The sequence below is a fragment of the Lygodium microphyllum genome, chromosome 30 (assembly GCF_053477565.2).
Source record: "Lygodium microphyllum isolate KBCC chromosome 30, Lygodium_microphyllum_v1.1.10, whole genome shotgun sequence".
In the NCBI taxonomy this organism is placed as follows: domain Eukaryota; kingdom Viridiplantae; phylum Streptophyta; class Polypodiopsida; order Schizaeales; family Lygodiaceae; genus Lygodium; species Lygodium microphyllum.
Window position 1 is genome coordinate 53,920,150 of NC_141164.1, and position 18,010 is coordinate 53,938,159.

The 18,010-nt window shown below is 42.6% G+C and overlaps 1 protein-coding gene across 1 annotated transcript; it reads right to left on the minus strand.

The window, feature by feature from the left end:
• Positions 1–1,239: 1,239 nt before the first annotated feature.
• Positions 1,240–15,267, minus strand: AAK6 (P-loop containing nucleoside triphosphate hydrolases superfamily protein). Its single transcript, XM_087673213.1, has 3 exons — positions 14,989–15,267; positions 1,947–2,092; positions 1,240–1,561 (listed from the first exon to the last, which is right to left on the minus strand). Exons 1-3 carry the CDS (start codon positions 15,178–15,180, stop codon positions 1,372–1,374), a joined length of 528 nt encoding a protein of 175 aa, XP_087529339.1. The 5' UTR covers positions 15,181–15,267; the 3' UTR covers positions 1,240–1,371.
• Positions 15,268–18,010: the final 2,743 nt, after the last annotated feature.

Below are 18,010 nucleotides of genomic sequence, written 5' to 3' on the forward strand. Positions count from 1 at the left end.
TATCACCATCCAAGCCAAATCGAGAGTGGAGCCCATGTACAAAATATTTGCATCGCCCACTTCACAACTTGAAAATAGAGAATCTTGTTTTGAAAAGACTTGCTTGTCGAAGTGCTTACATGCTTGGCGAAAACATAGGGAAAGCTAGCAACAAGGGTGGCTAGAACCAATAAATTAAGGAAATATCAACCAAAATACAAAAAGAAGTTCAAAATGAAATCAAGCAATGGAGAAGTATCAACAAGTGCATAAGGAAATCAAAACGAAGAGATGGATAAACAAGGTAAAACAAAAACCATTTCTCAATAGATAATGAAGCTATATTTATATCGACAAGTCCGCAACTTGGAAGCAAAGAATGTGGTTTTGAAAGACTTACTTGCCAAAGTGCCTTATACACTTGGCAAACCTAAAGAAAAAGCTAGCAACAAAGGTGCTTACAACCAATGAAAATATTGAAGATGTTGTCAAGGAAATAACAACCAAAGTACAAGAGGAAGTATGAAAGGAAATCAATACAATGGAAGACACAAATCAACGAGTGTAGAAGGAAATTGAAACAAGGAGGCACATCAACAAGGTATGACAAAAACCATATTCTATGTGATTAATGAAGCTTTATTACAAAAGAATATTACATTTCATACACATTTTGGAAGCATGCTTGAAGGATCGCATAAAGAAACACAAGGGAAACCAGCTAATGAAGATTGCCAAGGATTTTGAGAGACAAATTAAGGCCAATACTGGGAGAAATGGGTTTTAATAGATGATAGCACAAAAGCATAAAGGCAAGAAAAGAATTGAGCAACTTTGGAGTTTTGAAACATGGAAGATAAAGTGATAGCTAAAGCATTGAGAGGACCAAGGCTTACCTTGGCAAGTATAGGTACCTAGCATCCTATCAAAGAACCAAGAGTATCCAATACTTGGAAGAGGATATCCCTAATCTGCACTTAATAAAAAGCCTTAATTCCAAAGGATTCCTGCAAAGGGATTGCCATACCACTCCAATGGTATCAACTCAAAGGTGGGGCTTAAGGGTCAGGTTATTAGGGATCTCTCCAACTCTCTCCCACCTTGGGCACATGAGGGAGGATGCTTCACTTTTGTGCTGAAGTGCTAATGGAAGGAGGAATCGAAGCCTGACGAACCATATAGTCTAGAGTAAGTAAAATTTGATCAGTAGCCAAAGCCCACCAACGGCGCTTGCTTGCCTATGACAAAGAGTCCACTATCTTTGGTTAAATATCATTCATTATACGTCTCCAAACCAAAACAAAAATTTACACCGACTGTTGGCAAGTACATAATGGGGAAAGTCGACACAATTTATTCTTGAAAGTAGTATCGATTGCAGCCAGTTACACCTCACGCATCACTCGGCCTCCAAGCAGCAATCCATGCTTTGAGTACTTCTACATTATTGCTCATGTCTTCAATTGTATTGTTATTCAACTGCATGACAATGTCATGGCGATAGCTCTCATGTGCTTCTTCAACCAGCACTTGAAAGATCTCACATTCCATATTGCTTTGAAGCTTTTGGCCTGTGTACCCTCTGCAAAACAAAATATTAGAGCCCACCAATGAGATCTGAAAACAGAATCCCTCACAACCCATAATAATCAAATCCCAACCAGTTAGCATTATCATCTACCCCCTCCCAAAACAATCAGGACAAACACCGGAATAGTATCTTACACAACCTGCATCTATATTGATGTTAACACTGACCGCTAAAGTCTCTCAAAGAAATTACACACTAAACATAGGCTTTGACATGGACATGGATCGTACTTTCCTAGGGGAGTTATACATATCCATGCTCATTCACACATGCAACATAAAACAAGAACAGATGACAATACAAATCCAGCATAAATTCTTATAATCTTGAGAGAGTATTAAATACAAGGAAACGCACATTAAAAGTCCAATTTTACCTGTTTGATAAGCGGTCATACAAGATAGAGTTGTCAGTTTGAAGCACCACAACCAAATCAAACCACCTCTCAGGGAAGAGGTCACATCCATGATAGTCAGCAATACATCCACCTTCCCTCATCATGTCTTCTAACTCGTCACAGAGCTGAATTTCAAGAATGAAAAACTAAAATTTAGTGGATTTCTCCATAGCATGTTTAAGTCATTGCACCACTTTGAAGTTCAAAAGAAGGCATCCTTGAGATGAAATGTCTAGCATTATTGAAGAAAAGGCTGTTTCAGTAGGAAGAAGCAAATACAAACCTTCAAAACACTTGGGACTTGACAGAAACTAAGATTCTTTCTCATCTTTCAAACTATGTTTTGTCAATTTATCTCCAAAGCAAAAAGTCAAAATGAGGTATTCCTCCTAATCATATCAGCTAGGTGGATCTGTTGTTGACTATATTCACAGAAGACATATCAGCACTCAAAAATATTCTTGAATTGCTTTATTGCCTTTACAACACAAGAACACTAAAAGTTGCATAAAGTTACAAACACAAATATCAAGATCTGATCTTTCAATGGATAGGCAAACCAACTTTACAGTATATCACCAGATACCAGCTAAGGAAGATGTCTTGTGGAATATAACAGGCTTCCAGACTAGGTAGGCCACTCTGATTTTGTTTGTATTCTAATTTAGCGAGGATATCAACACAATCACATAACTTTCTCAAATGCACTCCATCAATTAAACACAATCCAAGACAATTGACACAAACACATCACTAGAGTATAAGATGTTGGACAATTCCTTACCAGAGTTCTGAACCATGAAGATATTAGAAAGACAAATTTTAGTTTCAGATGATACCATCTGGACATCATCCTCCAGACTAAATCTTCACCATCTTGAACTGCCATTTACACAGTCATGCTTTTATAGGCCTGCATTTATTCTCTCTTTTCACTTTTATATCTGTCTTTATTTTTCTTCTTCAAGCAAAGAGCATGCTAAGAATGGGAATATAGCCCTAAATCTGCATTTTCATTCAAATTCAGGTTGACAAGGCACTAGTCAGGAACCTGGAAAAGTTTTGTGAAATTTTCCTACAGCTTGTAAAGCAAGTTTTGTGAAATATAATAGATGGCATAAATGGAAAGCCATTAATATCCACTATTTATAAACCTAAAATTTGATGCCTTGGTTCAATTCAGGCTTATTTGAGCTGATAAATTTTCTCACACAGCATATTTTTCTCTCCTCAGCAATCAATCAGTAAGAGAAAATTCACTATTATTTGACTTCCCCAAAGCAGCCAGCATTATTTCTCTCAATGGTTCAGCATCATTTTGGGATTATTTTCTCTCTTCATTTCAGCATAATTCTTTATTATTGATTATTGATAATAATAATAAATGACGAGCAATAACAATGATTTGTCGGGCATGCTTGGCACCGATGACAATGGCACCAATTATTCTATGTGGGCTTACATGACGCAACAAGCTCTTGTCACCCAAAATTCGTGGAATATTGTGATGGCCACGGAGTAAAGGTGGGCTTCCCACAACCACCAACATTGCCACCATGCTGAGAGATGGCCCTCATGATACCGAGTCATCTTGATCTTTCACACTAATTCCCACTCAAGAGCAAATCCAATGAAGCAGCTGTGATTTCCAAGCGCATGCCTTGATTGCCTTACTAGTGAAGATAGGCATCATTTCCCACATTCAAGTATGCAAAACAACCAAGGATGGACAGGAACAACTTGCTTCCGAGTACACAACAAAAAGAGGAAAGTGAACACGGAAAGGAGACAAGAGAGAACACAGGAGAGAGAAGGAACAATGTGATTGCAATGGCTAAAGGTACAAGGCTGCAAGAGTCAGCCCCAACACGTAGCTCTACACATCAATGTAGTTACCAGACGATAGCAAGGGGATGAGAGAATGAGGAAGGCTGGGTGATCATCAAGGATCAATGATGGATAATGAGAGTGGGAGGGCAAGCTGCCTATATATAGGCAAACTAAGGCCAAAAGTGGCCAGCCCCAAAAAGTGAGCACCTAGGGTGGCTAAAAGTGCCAAAAAAGAAATGCACTAATGTGCCCTCCATCTAAAGTGCCTAAAGCACATAAAATGATAGACAAAGACAATGTCAGAGCTCCTAATGTCCTCATCTAACTCAAATTGAGGCTCACATGCAAGAGATGACCACACAAGACCGCATGACTGCTAATAGTATCAAGTGCACAATGAAATCCAAGTCGCTTGTGTATGCAACTAGGTGTTCACATGAAAAAAGGAGCTAACACACATGCCTATGTCATTGGCATCAAAGACCTTCAAGAGCACTTATTGAATATGGATGTAGTCCCAGATAATCAACTTGCTTCTATTACTCTTCAACCCAAATTTTGTGAAGGCTTTGCAACTACTTTGTGGTTTGTAACTATGGAAAATCAAGTTATCTATACTTTTGACCAGCTTATGTCTCTTTTGTTGCAAGAGACAAACCTTCATGCTAGTAATACTTCTATTTCAACACATTCTACATTGAAGATATCCTCCCATACTTGTCCAGCTCTATCCATCCTACAAGAGGTACTACTGTTAACCCCAAGTCGAGATGGCGAAAAATGGCGGAAAATGTAGGAAAAAGTGGAAAAAGCGTGGAAGAAGAGCAAAGACACGCAAGCGACCTCTAAAGGCTAAGCCGAGACCAAAGGCGCAATTTTAAATGAAAGGCACCTCAAAAAACTTGGAAAACTCTTGTAAAAGAGCGCCACGCTCCCTCCTGTGCCAATTGTAAAATATTAGACAGGCATAGGCTAGAGGCATAAGGATAGAAGAGGGAAATGGAAAAAGGACCTTGCCACAATGGCCGGTCATGTAAAAAAGGGGATGGGTGCCCATAGGATTTTAGGGTTTGTATATAAAGTTCAAAAAGTAAATGGAAACTCATTCTTTGGTGTGTGGCTAACAAGAGCTATCTTCTTCTTCTCTTCTTCTTGCTTGTGTGTGCTCTTGAGAGAGGGAGTGTGAGAGTGTGAGGGAGTGAGTGTGTGGGAGTGAGGAATCAAGAGGGTGAAGCTCTTTAACATCTCCTCTTCTCTTCTCTTTTCTCGCACGCGCAGCTATGGAGGATGGAGCTTGGAGATGGAGGAGGCTTGAGGATGCTTGAGTTAGCATCAAGAATCGTGAAGCTACCGAGGTGTGCGAGAGAGGAGGCTACTCACATCGGCATCAAGGTAAGCTCACTACATTCTTAGGATCGACGGTGCGTTGGCTAGGTGAGAGATAGCCATTAGAGCTTGCTTGAAATGCTTGAAGCAATAAGCGGTTCGTGGGTCTTGGCGGTTGAGCGGAAGCTCCCACATTTTGGTTCCGTTGCCGGGACCAACGAATTTAAGCTTGAGCACTTACCCGCCTCATATCGAGCATCTAAGTAGGGGATTCACTCCCGAAACGGAGCTTGAGATAGATAGGAAGTTTGGGTGTTTTTGATCTTCAGAACAAGCAAGTATTTTGGGATATTTTGGTTGTTTGATGATTGGAAAACATGGTGAATCTATTTCAGTTTTTTGCCTTCAATTTTTGTTGCATTTAGCGTAGGTTAGAATTAGGAAATCGAACCGGAGAAGGGTAGGGTTTACTATTTCAAAATAGGGCAAAAATCGTGCAAAAATGGATAAAATGCTCGCTAGTGATACCTAAGATCGGCAAGTGAGTGATTGGGAGCAACACACCACACTTGGGAAGGGGTATAAGAGCCAGGAGGCCAAGAGAGAGCTCATTTGTGCCATTTCAGTGAGAGAGAGAGATAGAGAGCTCCAATTTGCATCGATTCGATCGCATCACCTACGCACTTACCGGCCCGTTCAGGTATATGAATCTCTCCCTCTACTCCCCTAGATAGGATCTAGAAGTGCATGGCCATGGTGCTTGCCTACATCTGGTGAATCAATCAAAATCGTGTTCGCACGGGTTACGTGCGCCGCATTCGGCCCGTCCGAGTGGCCTTTTCTGGGCCGAGTCCCCACTCGGCCAACAAACCCTAGCCGGCCCACTCGGCCAAACCCTACGTCTAAATCCAAACCGTCCGAGTGAACCCATTCGGCCCGTCCGAGTCAAAACTTTTTGCCACGTGGCACATTCGACCTTGGCCCATCCGAACGATCCGTCCGAGCCTCAAATTCAACCCTCAGCCACTTTCCACATTCGGCTCTCGGCCCAAGTGCCATTTGGCCAGTCCGAGTCACCTTGTCCGAATTCGCCATTCGGCCCGTCCAAATCAAAACCGTCCGAGTCAAACCCTAAAAATCAGCCCTCGGCCCTGTGCCTCAGCCCGTCCGAGTGACCTACTTAGACCCAGCAATTCGGACCAATTGATCCGAGTGCAACTTTTTATCAAATTTTTCAGAAATTTGACCTGACCCGGCAAATACGTAGCAGCGCAAACTGTTGAAACCCTTCGGGCGCTCAAAACTTGATTCTGGCACACGTAATAGGAAAAATCGTAGTGCGCAGCCGCTTTGCAGCTAGAAGTGGGCAGTTGCGAGACCCAAGGACTTAGACGCTAACCACTGAGCTGTAAAACCTGATTCACCGAAAACAAACAAGGCGACATACAAGAAAACCCTAAACCCTGACAAAACGGCCAGAAAATTGATCTACAAGCCTATCAGGCCCGAAACAAGCGAGAGTGCGTAAGACGCTGAGGAATTGCTTACTGCACTCACATTGAATTTCCGCACTTGAAGTACACTTAAGAAAGCTGAAAGCCTAATTGAGCACAAGTGCACGAGAAATGACACACGCACTGAGTGATCATAAATTGAGGTTTGTATTCGATAACTAAAGGAACTCACTCAGATAAACCACTCAAGAGCCACCACAAGAGGACCCATTTGCGGAAAGAAAAGCCGCATCTAGGGAAAGACATAGAAAGCTAGTAGAGAAAGCCAGGAAACAGCTGAGAGCCAAACCAGTCGTACTGCCGTCCGCACCCCTCCCACCGTGCCTTGATGATCTCTCCGCGGGATTCCACGCAGAACTGGTGCTGTGGGAGATACAAGAACAAGGAAATGATCCATTCACCTTTAGTTTTCTCCTACCCAACAGTCTACGGAGGGTCTTGCCACTCAAAGTGATGGATGAGGTGATCGCGATCGGTGGCCGGTTGGGGCAAAGATGGCTAGAAGAGCGAGAAAAAACCCAGACCTCTTGGGGCACAGAAGCGGCTGATTACTGGCAGAACAAAGTTTTTGAAGTCCCACACACTGTACAGGGCTACCAAAGCCAACCCTTGTGGAGGAGGCGAGTATGCGACATCAGTATGCTCGCCTGGATGGCGTTTTGTAACACCCTGCCATTCGAGTGGAACAATCATACCTACATGGCATACCCTTGAAGGGTAGGGGTGGATTTTGATGCCACCCTCCACGGGCGGTACGACTTCCCTATTATTTATAACTCTAATATAGTATCCTTCGAGCATGTCCTTCTCTTTACCTCTGAAAGCCTAGATGATTCTATGACACGCTTTCTTGCAGATTTCTCCTCATGCCCTAACCCCGCCTTTGTAACAATCTGTAATTATCTTAGGTTACTTAAGCTACTCCTCAAGCAGGACCCGACTCCACAAGAGCGCAGCCTACCTCCCCTCTTCTTTGACCCTAACGCTATTAACAGCTATGCCATGGCTCGTCTTATGATGAGGGCTAGTCTCCTCCCCTCTTTTTGCCTAGCCCTCCTAGGAGATATGAATGACAGCCAATTCACTAGGTGCAATCACCCTTTCCTCTCCACCACTTCTCTTCATGTCCGCATGAATCTGAAAGATTACATGCAAAGTCGCCAGTTTCTGAGCAAATCCATCTAACCCCCTTCCCCTCCTCATTCAGATGAAGACAATTAGGCCTGGCTATCATTCCACAATTGTTTTAAAAAAAAATTTAAAAAAATTAAAAAAAACAAAGAAAAGAGTAACATGAAAGGAAAGGCACACAAGCACTCACTTGCAGAAGCACTTAAACACCACATAGAGCACCATCGTTGGATCTAGGGGTTCTCAAGTTAGGCATGCCCGGTGGCTTTGGTTGGCCGGCTCCGCCCCTAACCCCCTAGCCCTTTTTGCTTTCCCACTTCATGCTTAGGGCACATCAAGGGCAGGACATACCTAGGGAGCTAACACTCGCCTATGGTTAGACCTGTCACCCTAAGCCACTTGCACCGCACCTCCCTTAACACAAATGGGATCCTCAAGTGTGGGACATCACCCAAGCTTTCCTGCAGTTAGACCCACCTCCCCATTCCACTAGCACGAGCACACTGCACTAACACAGTAAGGTAAACACTCCCCTTAGGAAGAGCACCGCACCTTCTCCTTTCAGACATCATGCAAGCGGCAAACCACCAACTTCGGAGGCCCCGTCAACCACTCGCTATCCATCTGGCTTCCCCGACAAACATCAGTTTCCACACGCACCTGAATCTACATGTGGCCCTTCCCTTTACACCATCATTGCCCAAGTGCCTACCACTCTACAACAACACAGAAGTACCATGGGACTGGCACCCATCTCGGAGGGGGGTAATGTTAACCCCAAGTCGAGATGGCGGAAAATGATGGAAAATGAAGGAAAAAGTGAAAAAAGTATGGAAGAAGAGCAAAGACACGCAGGCGGACCTCTAAAGGCTAAGCCGAGACCAAAGGCACGATTTTAAATGAAAGGCGTCTCAAAAAACTTGAAAAACTCTTGTAAAAGAGCACCACGCTCCCTCCTGTACCAATTGTAAAATATTAGACGGATATAGGCTAGAGGCATAAGGATAGAATAGGGAAATGGAAAAAGGACCTTGCCACAATGGCCAGTCATGTAAAAAAGGGGATGGGTGCCCATGGGATTTTAGGGTTTGTATATAAAGTTCAAAAAGTAAATGGAAACTCATTCTTTGGTGTGTGGCTAACAAGAGCTCTCTTCTTCTTCTCTTTTTCTCTTCTTCTTGCTTGTGTGTGCTCTTGAGAGAGGGATCAAGAGGATGAAGCTCTTCACCATCTCCTCTTCTCTTCTTCTCTTCTCTTCTCTTCTCCTTTCTCGCGCACACGGCTATGGAGGATGGAGCTTGGAGATGGAGAAGGCTTGAGGATGCTTGAGCTAGCATCAAGAATCGTGGAGCTACCGAGGTGTGCGAGGGAGGAGGCTATTCACATCGGCATCAAGGTAAGCTCATTACATTCTTAGGATCGACGGCGCGTCGGCTAGGTGAGAGATAGCCATTAGAGCTCGCTTGAAACGCTTGAAGCAATAAGCGGTTTGTGGGTCTTGGCGGTTGTGCGAAAGCTCCCACAACTACTTTCAAACCAAAGAGGTGTGATTATTGCCAAAAACTAAAGCACAACATCAATGAATGCATGAACGCATTGCCTCAAAGTAGCTTTTTCAATGTTAGTATGATCCTTCTATTCATAATGATTGTTTATCACTAATGCAACTTCAACTAATATTTCAATAGTGGTGATGCTAAGCACATCACTTCTTATCGAGCATTATTTTCATCTCTTTCTCATGTACCTCGGGGGGCACAATTGTGTGTGCCAACAATGCATCATAAACAATTAAAGACATTGGCTATCTGCAAATTCTCTCTGATTTAGGCACTCCTATGACATTGCAGGATGTTCTTTATAGGTCTAGCATCATCAAGAACCTTAGTTCTTTTTCAGCAATTGCAACTTCTAGCTTTCGAGTCATTTTTTTCAAATGTCTTGGAAATGCAATGTATGATGATCAAGTTGTCAGAGTGAAGCAATGCGGAAGCGAATGACCAAGACAAAGAGTGAACAAAGAGAGAAGAGAAAGAGAGAGAAAGAGACAGTGAAACGCAATAAATCTATAGTGAACAATGTTGTATAAGGATGCAAAAATATACACGGGTGCAGAGAGAATATCTGCATATGTCTCCACCTCGAAGATCTCAGTCTCTGTCAACCTCGAGGGTAGTCTCCACAATTTGCAACCTAAAATATGTAAAAACGACTATTGGAGACTGCTGAAATCAAGGTCAATAAATAGGCCAAGAAAAATGCCAAAAATAATGCAGGTTGGCTGCATTTAATGCAACTAACTGGACAGCAGCTGTCTGACTGCACTATCCGACTACAACAAACTGGCCGATTGTGCCATGTGGCACCTGCGCTCCCTGACACCTGCTGTACGGACAAATCCACGTGGACTGCCTAGAGAAACTACTACAAAACTGCTCAAATCTGAAACTATGTGTCCAGGGAATGCTAAACTCTAATACCCTCTCCTAGATTCTAGACTCGGTAGAAGGCTAAGGGATCTGGAGTGTTGTCAAAGTAAAGCATGGGAAGGCATCTTGGTAAACAAATCTGCAAGATTGTCCTCTTATATTGCAAAATGGTCTCATCCAAGATCTTCTCCCCAATGAAATGGTACTGGATCTCCATATTCTTCGTCAGAGCATGAGACACAGGATTCTTGGCCAAGGCAATGCAACTCTCATTGTCGCACTATAGAACAGTAGGACATGTCTGCGGGCAGCCAAGCTCCTCCAAGAGCCTACAAAGTCACATTGTCTCACATATAGTAGAAGACGCCGCCCGATACTCTGCCTCAGTCGAAGAGAGGGCAATTGTGGGTCCCTAACGCCTGCTGTACGGACTGAATCCATATGGACTACCTAGAGAAACTGCTGCAAAACTACTCAAATCTGAAACTATGTGTCCAGGGAATGCAAGTTTCTTCTTGAATTGTTTTGATAGGCACCCTCACTAAAGGCCTCTATCATCTTGATATATATGATCAATAGCTTACTAAAACTTCTATTGATCTTGCCTTATTAACAAAAGACTATTTCCAAGTTACACATTTATGGGACCAAAAGCTTAGCCACATTAACTATCATTCATTGTGAAGCTCCAATAAGAGGATATAGTTCGAGATCTTCCTAAAGTCTACCTACCATCAACTCACATTTGTGAAGGCTACATACTTTGTAAGATACATTGATTTCCTTGTCCCGAGGGTGCTCATGTTGATTCTCCATCTATATTGCATCTCCTTTATAGTGATATTTGTGATCCTATGTGGACCAAATCTCTTGGTGGATTACTCTATTTTGCCACCTTTATTGATGACAAATCTCGATTGATTTGGGTATATGAGCTGAAGTCCTCTCTTGCTTCAAGACTTTTATGGCCATAGTGGAGAACCGAAGAAACTCTCACATTTGGACTCTTAGAACCAACACTGAGGGTGAATATCTTGCAAACCAATTTTCGAAGTATCGTGCATCCCACAGTATTCATCATCAATGTATTGTCCCTTACTCCCCACAACAAAATGGAGTAGCCAAATGGAAGAATCAATTGCTAATGGAGATGGCAAGATGCAAGATGAAGAGTAAATATTTAACAAATTTTGGTTCGATGTTATTCTTTGTGCCGCTTATGTTTTAAAAAAGTGTTCCACACAAGCTTTGCACACCATTGCTCCTTATGAGGCATGGATTGGTTACACACCCTCTATTTCTCATATGAGGATATTTGTTTCATTGGTGTATGCTCACATGCCTTCTCAAAAGAGGGACAAGCTAACATTGCATATAGTGCTGAAAGCAAATGTTACAAGCTTTATCAACCTTCTACCAACAAGGTTATTCTCAACCAAGATGTTATCTTTGGTAAAAATGCTTCACATCCTTTGTGCGACTATCAAAAATAGCCTATTATTGATGCTTCCAACATCTTTGGCAGCCTATTACCACTTGTTAATTGGTTCTATGGCTGATCCTCCTTCTCAACCTTTATTTCCACCACATACAAGTTCATTACAACAGCTGAATCAACCTGATTTACAGCCACAACAGCAGCTTGATACCTTGTCCCATGAGCAGCCCAATGATGATGATAACACCAGGGCTGAAATCCGCCGACAGCCTAAAAGAGTCTCTCATTGGCTGCTCGACATACTTCGTAGCAACCAGCCTCTTCCATTGGCTGCCCACACATGAGCCTCCACTTGCAAAGAACAAGGTAATCTTCTTGCATGTGCATTGGTGGCTACAAAATGCAATGAATAACCCTTATGTCATAAAGCTACTTTTTCAGTAGATGGAATGGGTGGAAGCATTGAGGGCAGAACTTTACTCCATCCATCAAAATGACGCTTGGGAGCTATGTGACTTGCCTTTTGGGAAGGAGGTAATAGGTACCAAATGGATTTTTAAAACTAAACAAAAGTCAAATGGCTCTATTGACAGGTATAGAGCCCCTCTAGTTGCCAAGGGTGGCAACTCTGTATTTATTAGGCCTAGCACCTATGGTCTGGGTGTCAACTTCCTAAGCTGCAGCTTGTTTATTCTCCTCAAATTGTGTGTTGAGGACTGGTATGTTGCACCATGATTGTTGAGGTTGAAATGTATGTTGACTTGCATTTTTTGCAACTGCATTTCCTTTTCTAGCCATATTTCAAACCCACATCAACTCTCATTTAATCCTATTGACTTGGCATTTTGATAGCTGGGCCTACCCTAGGCTTTCATTTATGATTTAGAGTGGGCTTGTGTGTGACCCATGGTCATGTCTCATACACCACTCCATCTACTATTGAATCCCATTGTTATGTGCTTATTTGAACTATGCTTGAAATTGTGAAATCTCAGGTATCCTCTCTCTCTCTCTCTCTCTCTCTCTCTCTCTCTCTCTCTCTCTCTCCATCATCCTCTTGCTTCAACCATGTTCGAAGCTTTGCGGATTCCCACATCTTTGGTGCTCCTTGAGTATTCTTTCCAATGATGGTGATTTCCAACATGCTTCATCAAGTTCTCTAGGTGGCCGCTTTCTAGTGACTTCAGGCCCATGTCTATGCTATCTAAATGAGATGATGTCATGCTTAATCCGTGGTGATCATGCTAACCAATGGACAATGATGATGACCGATCTCGATTCTCAAGAGGGTCAGCATGTTCTTTGGTGCCTTGGTCAATTCTATTTAGTTACTGGATAGAGGGTTGCACCATCGACTCTTTCGTCCTTGGCTAACTCAAATGGTGGTTCCATGTTAGAGAGGAAAGCCACCTTCTCAATGGCATGGCTAGGCTACACCAATGCCTAGCATGTTTACCTATACGGGATGTGGCACTCCCTCATCTCCCCAACATCAACACCTATTCTCCTACAATGCATGAATTGGCACAGAGTAGTAACATGGGATGGCAATTTTCTAGCATCCCATCCCAGTTCCATCCTGTCCTAGTCCATCCCCATGTTAGATGTCCCTCTCATGGTAACAAAGGATGACAATTTTTATCCCCGCTCCTGTTCCCATCCCCATTTTCAAAACCTATCTCATGGTACTATGTGCAGAGCAAGGATATTCTTGTCCTATTGTAGAGTGGTACTCCTGCTTCTCAGATGTCCCCAAACCAAAGAATTATGAGCAAGCAATAGTTGGGCATGTTAATACCAACCATACGTTCATATGATGCAATGGATTGTGATGGAGGCATTCTACATGCGTCAACAGTCTAGCACTTCAATCCTCGAGCTTGGATTGATATCCAAAGTCATGATGGGTTGTTTGATGCAGAGCAGTCTTTGCTCCTAGTCTAAGCCCCCATGAGGGGCCACAGTCACAATGTGCTTTTGCAAGGCACTAGTGACAGACATAGATTTGGGTTTTTTTTCCACTCCCCAAAACGAGCCTATCTCCCTTGCCATGTGGCACCTATGCCTCCCTAAATGTTGATACAAAAGGGCTGCCAAGATGTATGCATGATGGAACGTCCATGTAAAGTGTCTCAAAGGGAGAAACTAATAGACAAAAACTATATCAAAGCTCTTGATGTCCTCATCTAACTTAGACTGAGGCTCACAAGCAAGAGATGACCATATGAGACACAAATATCTACTAACACACACTAGAGAGAGGAAGTTTAGGAGCACTCAATTAGTTGTGCTTTGATATATAGATTCCATTTCCCGAGTTCATTTCTAAGCTTGTCCATTCTTGTTCTTTTGTTCACTTCTCTATGTATACAACATCTTCATTGCGCTTCCATTGCTCCCTATCCGTCAAACACATCCCTTGTAGATGTCCTACAAAGATCAAATATAAAACTCATAGGTATACTATCCATACTCCAATGGTTGTAGCAACCCTAGTATCTTCTTCAATAATAGTTAACATTTTGACATACAATGCTTGTATACACAAAGGCATCAACAGCAAAAGCAATGGGCAAGATACAAGATCGCAGCCTCGAGCTGTGAGCGAAAAAATGAGGTCACTGCTAGAGAGACAGATTGACCCACAATGTGGTGTTTGGATGAAAAGCAAAAAAGAAAGAGTGCTAGGGTCTTATGGATCGGAAACCCTGAGTACAACCTAAAATTTTGGACTAAAGGATCCAGCCACAATGGACGAAACTACCAAACCAACCACACATGAACAATAGATGTCAAAGCTCTGTGACATCCCCCAGCAACTCAATCGTAGGTCTCACAGCCAAGAGAACTAACATGTACAGCTAACAGATGGTGTCTATTTCGTGAATCTGTTGCCTCTGAAAGGATTTGGCAATTCTGGGAGTAATGTGAGTGGCAGTGCAAAATACATCCCCTCGAAAGGTCCTTGATCGTGTATTGGTAGTTATCACTGAAAACATTTTTGGTCACAGATATCGAAACCTTCAGCCTCAGCGATTGTCAAGTTCTCTCTAACAGCTTGGCAATCTGCAAGTTTTCTGGTAGTGTTATGATGAAACTGACCTCGAATTTGTGAAGGCTTTTTTATCTGAATCTACCAATTCCCCTGACACTAAACCTCAGTTTTTGGTGAACACTGGGTACTGTAACAAGAGAAAGGGGGAGAATAAAATTCTTTCTAAACAGGATGTGGAAATTTTTCAAAAAGCTGTGCAACAGCGTCCTTATGCAGGCGGAAAAGCAATCTCTTTTTCAAACGAGGTAAGATTATACCCAAAAAAAGAGGGCCTGTTTAAGGAAGGGGAAAGGCGTACCAGATCTTCATTGAGAATGTAGCACTGAAGGTCCGAGTCCCAACCATCATGGAGGCGCTTTTCCTTCACAAGGTCTCCCACATTCACGTGCTGCAGCTGGGTTGCGTCTGCGAGGAGAGAGCAAGTAGACGTCTTGCCTGTGCCCGGAGTCCCTGTTACCAGTATGTTGGGTTTTTGCCTGCTGCCCACCATATTTGCTCTTATGCTCGGCCCTTTCCTTCTCTCTTCTCTTGGTCTTTGTCTCTGCAGAATTTTGAGCCACCAGCCAAAAATTAAGTGTTTTTCCTCTCTCCCTCCTGCGTTTTTTATTGTCTGGAATCTGGATTCGTCCAGCATATTCTCATTCAGGATATTCTTTTACCAATGCCACATCCTCGTGGCCCACACTTGGTCTTTTTTCTTCTTTTATATTTGTTGGTGTTTCTAAGTTAATAGTAGATATATTATTATGCCTTTGGGGATGCGGTGCGCAGTGCTTTGGGTGTGGATTGAATTACACAGGCACGTTAGTTCAAATCTTTGTTGGTTTCTAAAGAAGGGCATGGAGGTTGTGCTGCCATACAAGAGCCAAAATTTTATGTCTTGCCATACATAGGGAGAAAAAAAAGCTAGTCTTCTTTTGTATTAGCATAGCGTCTTAATGTTGCCTAATATTAGGATCTATACATATGGACAGAGAGAGAGAGAGAGAGAGTGTGTGTGTGTGTGTGTGTGACCAAAACATGTTTTTATACCAGTCTCTCCATTCTCACATTAACAACGAAAATCTATACTATCTCCTATTGAATGATTTGCCAAGTCAAGAAGCAAACCTGATAAAAAGGCTTCCAAGCCTACATGGCAAGCACACCATGAATCTCAAACCTTTTTTTATCATGTTTAAATCCCTTTTTTCTTTGTTTTCTCTATTTTTGAATAGATTCATCTATCTCCCCAAGCTCTTGCATCTTCGCTAAGCCACCTTAATTGAATGTGCCGCACCTCTCTCTCTCTCTCTCTCTCTCTCTCTCTCTCTCTCTCTCTCTCTCTCTCTCTCATGCATTTTATGTATTTTGTATCCCATTCTCATTATGTTTCAATTCATCCTCACCTTTATGTGAATAGTGCAATGTGTATATGCAATTGAGTGCTTGGTTGGAGAGAAAGAGAGAGAGAGAGAGAGAGAGAGAGAGAGAGAGAGAGAGAGTGTGTGTGTGTGTGTGTGTGTGTGTGTGTGTGTGTGCCATGTGATACACTTTGTGGTAGTTAGCCTTTATGCTAGATAGAGTGATTGTGAAAAATATGTCAGTACTTGTTATGTACCCAAAAACCTATGCTTATGCGGGTCTGACACAAATATCATAGTAGTTGAGGAAAGTAAATCCAAGGTTTTGGGGAAGGTGTTTCAAGAGAGAGAGAGAGAGAGAGTGAGTGAGTGAGTGAGAGAGAGAGAGAGAGGGACAGAGGAGGAGGGGAGGAAACACCATTGCCTTGCATGCACCCTCAAGACTCATTCTTGCAAAGTGTTCTAGCATAGAGTGCTAGTCATTTCTACTTTGAGTTATAACATTTTTAGCTGATGTTTCTAAGGTGAAACTCATTTTTACTGTGACCTACAATAATGTTCTTCTATGCTAGCTAGTAGTCTTAAAAAGATGCTAGCATCCCAATTTGAGCACAAGCATGTGTGTGTGTGTGTGGGCGAGCGCCTTGTTTTGGCCTACAATATTCAGCATTGAAGCTTTGGTGGTATATATATGCCGAGAACTATTTGATTATTTCATGGCGGCTACTACAAATGGGAACTGTCTGCACGTACGCAGGAGGGAGGAGTAGTTCAGTCTGCAACAGCACCTGAGGGTGGTTAAGGGAGGCTAGGCATTGCACTGATCACTACTGGACTATCAGAGGAGTTTCCTGGTCTCATTAAGCAAAAATATACAAGAGTATCGATCAATGGGAGAATCCAACGAGATGAGCAGAAGGAGCAACTCCTCGTCATCAGCATCAATAAGAAGGGAAAGCATTGCAAAGTAGAGAAGGGTAGACTAAATCTGGCTGAAAATCCTTTCATCAACATCATCCTGGTCGTGAGAGTCTGAACTACGTCAACTTTCCTGCAAGACCAACTGTAAGCAATGGCTAAGCTGGCAGCTTCCAACCCTTTCGTGATCAACGACGAGCAATATTAATACATGTTGCTGCTGTGAAGCAAGCCGCGTGGGAGCTGACTGGTAGCTCCCTGAGTAGCACAGAGAGCCGCTTCCATTGAGTTATCTGGAATTAGTCATGTGTTCACAAGACTTAGTGGGCGATGGAGCTATGAGTCCCACCAGGGAAGCCAACGGCCATTGAGTTATCTGGAAGTAGTCATGTGTTCACAAGTGGGAGATGGAGCTATGAGTTCCACCAGGGAAGCCAACGGCCATGAAACTGGTATTTGCCATAGTAGAGGAAGAGTGGAGGAGGCATACGTAAGGGATAGGTGCCACCTCGTTTGCATGACCCTCGGTGCCCTCTTTAAATATTCTACTACAACCTGGGTCTACATGACAGGCTTCTCCTTGATTTTTTTCTTCCCCATTCCCTAATCAAAGAGATGAATGAGTTGAAAGGTTAACTAAAGGAGGTGGCCATCAATTACATCAAAAAATGGCACGGTGCAACACTACCCATTCATAGGCCATAGATCAAGAGTCTTAGTTTCTATGAAATGTCAAGGATGGTAGCATAGGTTGCATTGATTTATATAGAAGCATGAAGGCACCTCTCTCTCTCAAGCGAACCCTGTGGGCTATATTTCAAGTTTGCTTATAGTTATTATTGGCAATACCTTTGGTCTTCCATAAGACACAAATAATATTCTTATATGCCCAGTTGATGTTGTTAAAACTATTTCTACATTCAAGTGGTTTGATACTATTGATAGTGTTGTATTGAGTGATAGGTATGTCAACATTAGCATGATGCTTTGTATTGATCTTTTACTACACCATCCTAATTGTGCTCTTGTGTTTTTACTAGGTGTACTCACTCAACATAT

Bases quoted from the DNA above. Each gene is read 5' to 3' on its own strand.
- AAK6 (XM_087673213.1), bottom strand. From the start codon at position 15,180: ATGGTGGGCAGCAGGCAAAAACCCAACATACTGGTAACAGGGACTCCG. The intron at 2,093-14,988 runs GTACGCCTTTCC...CTTGAAATTCAG, and splicing joins ACATTCTCAATGAAGATCTG to CTCTGTGACGAGTTAGAAGA. The intron at 1,562-1,946 runs GTAAAATTGGAC...TTTGTTTTGCAG, and splicing joins TATGACCGCTTATCAAACAG to AGGGTACACAGGCCAAAAGC.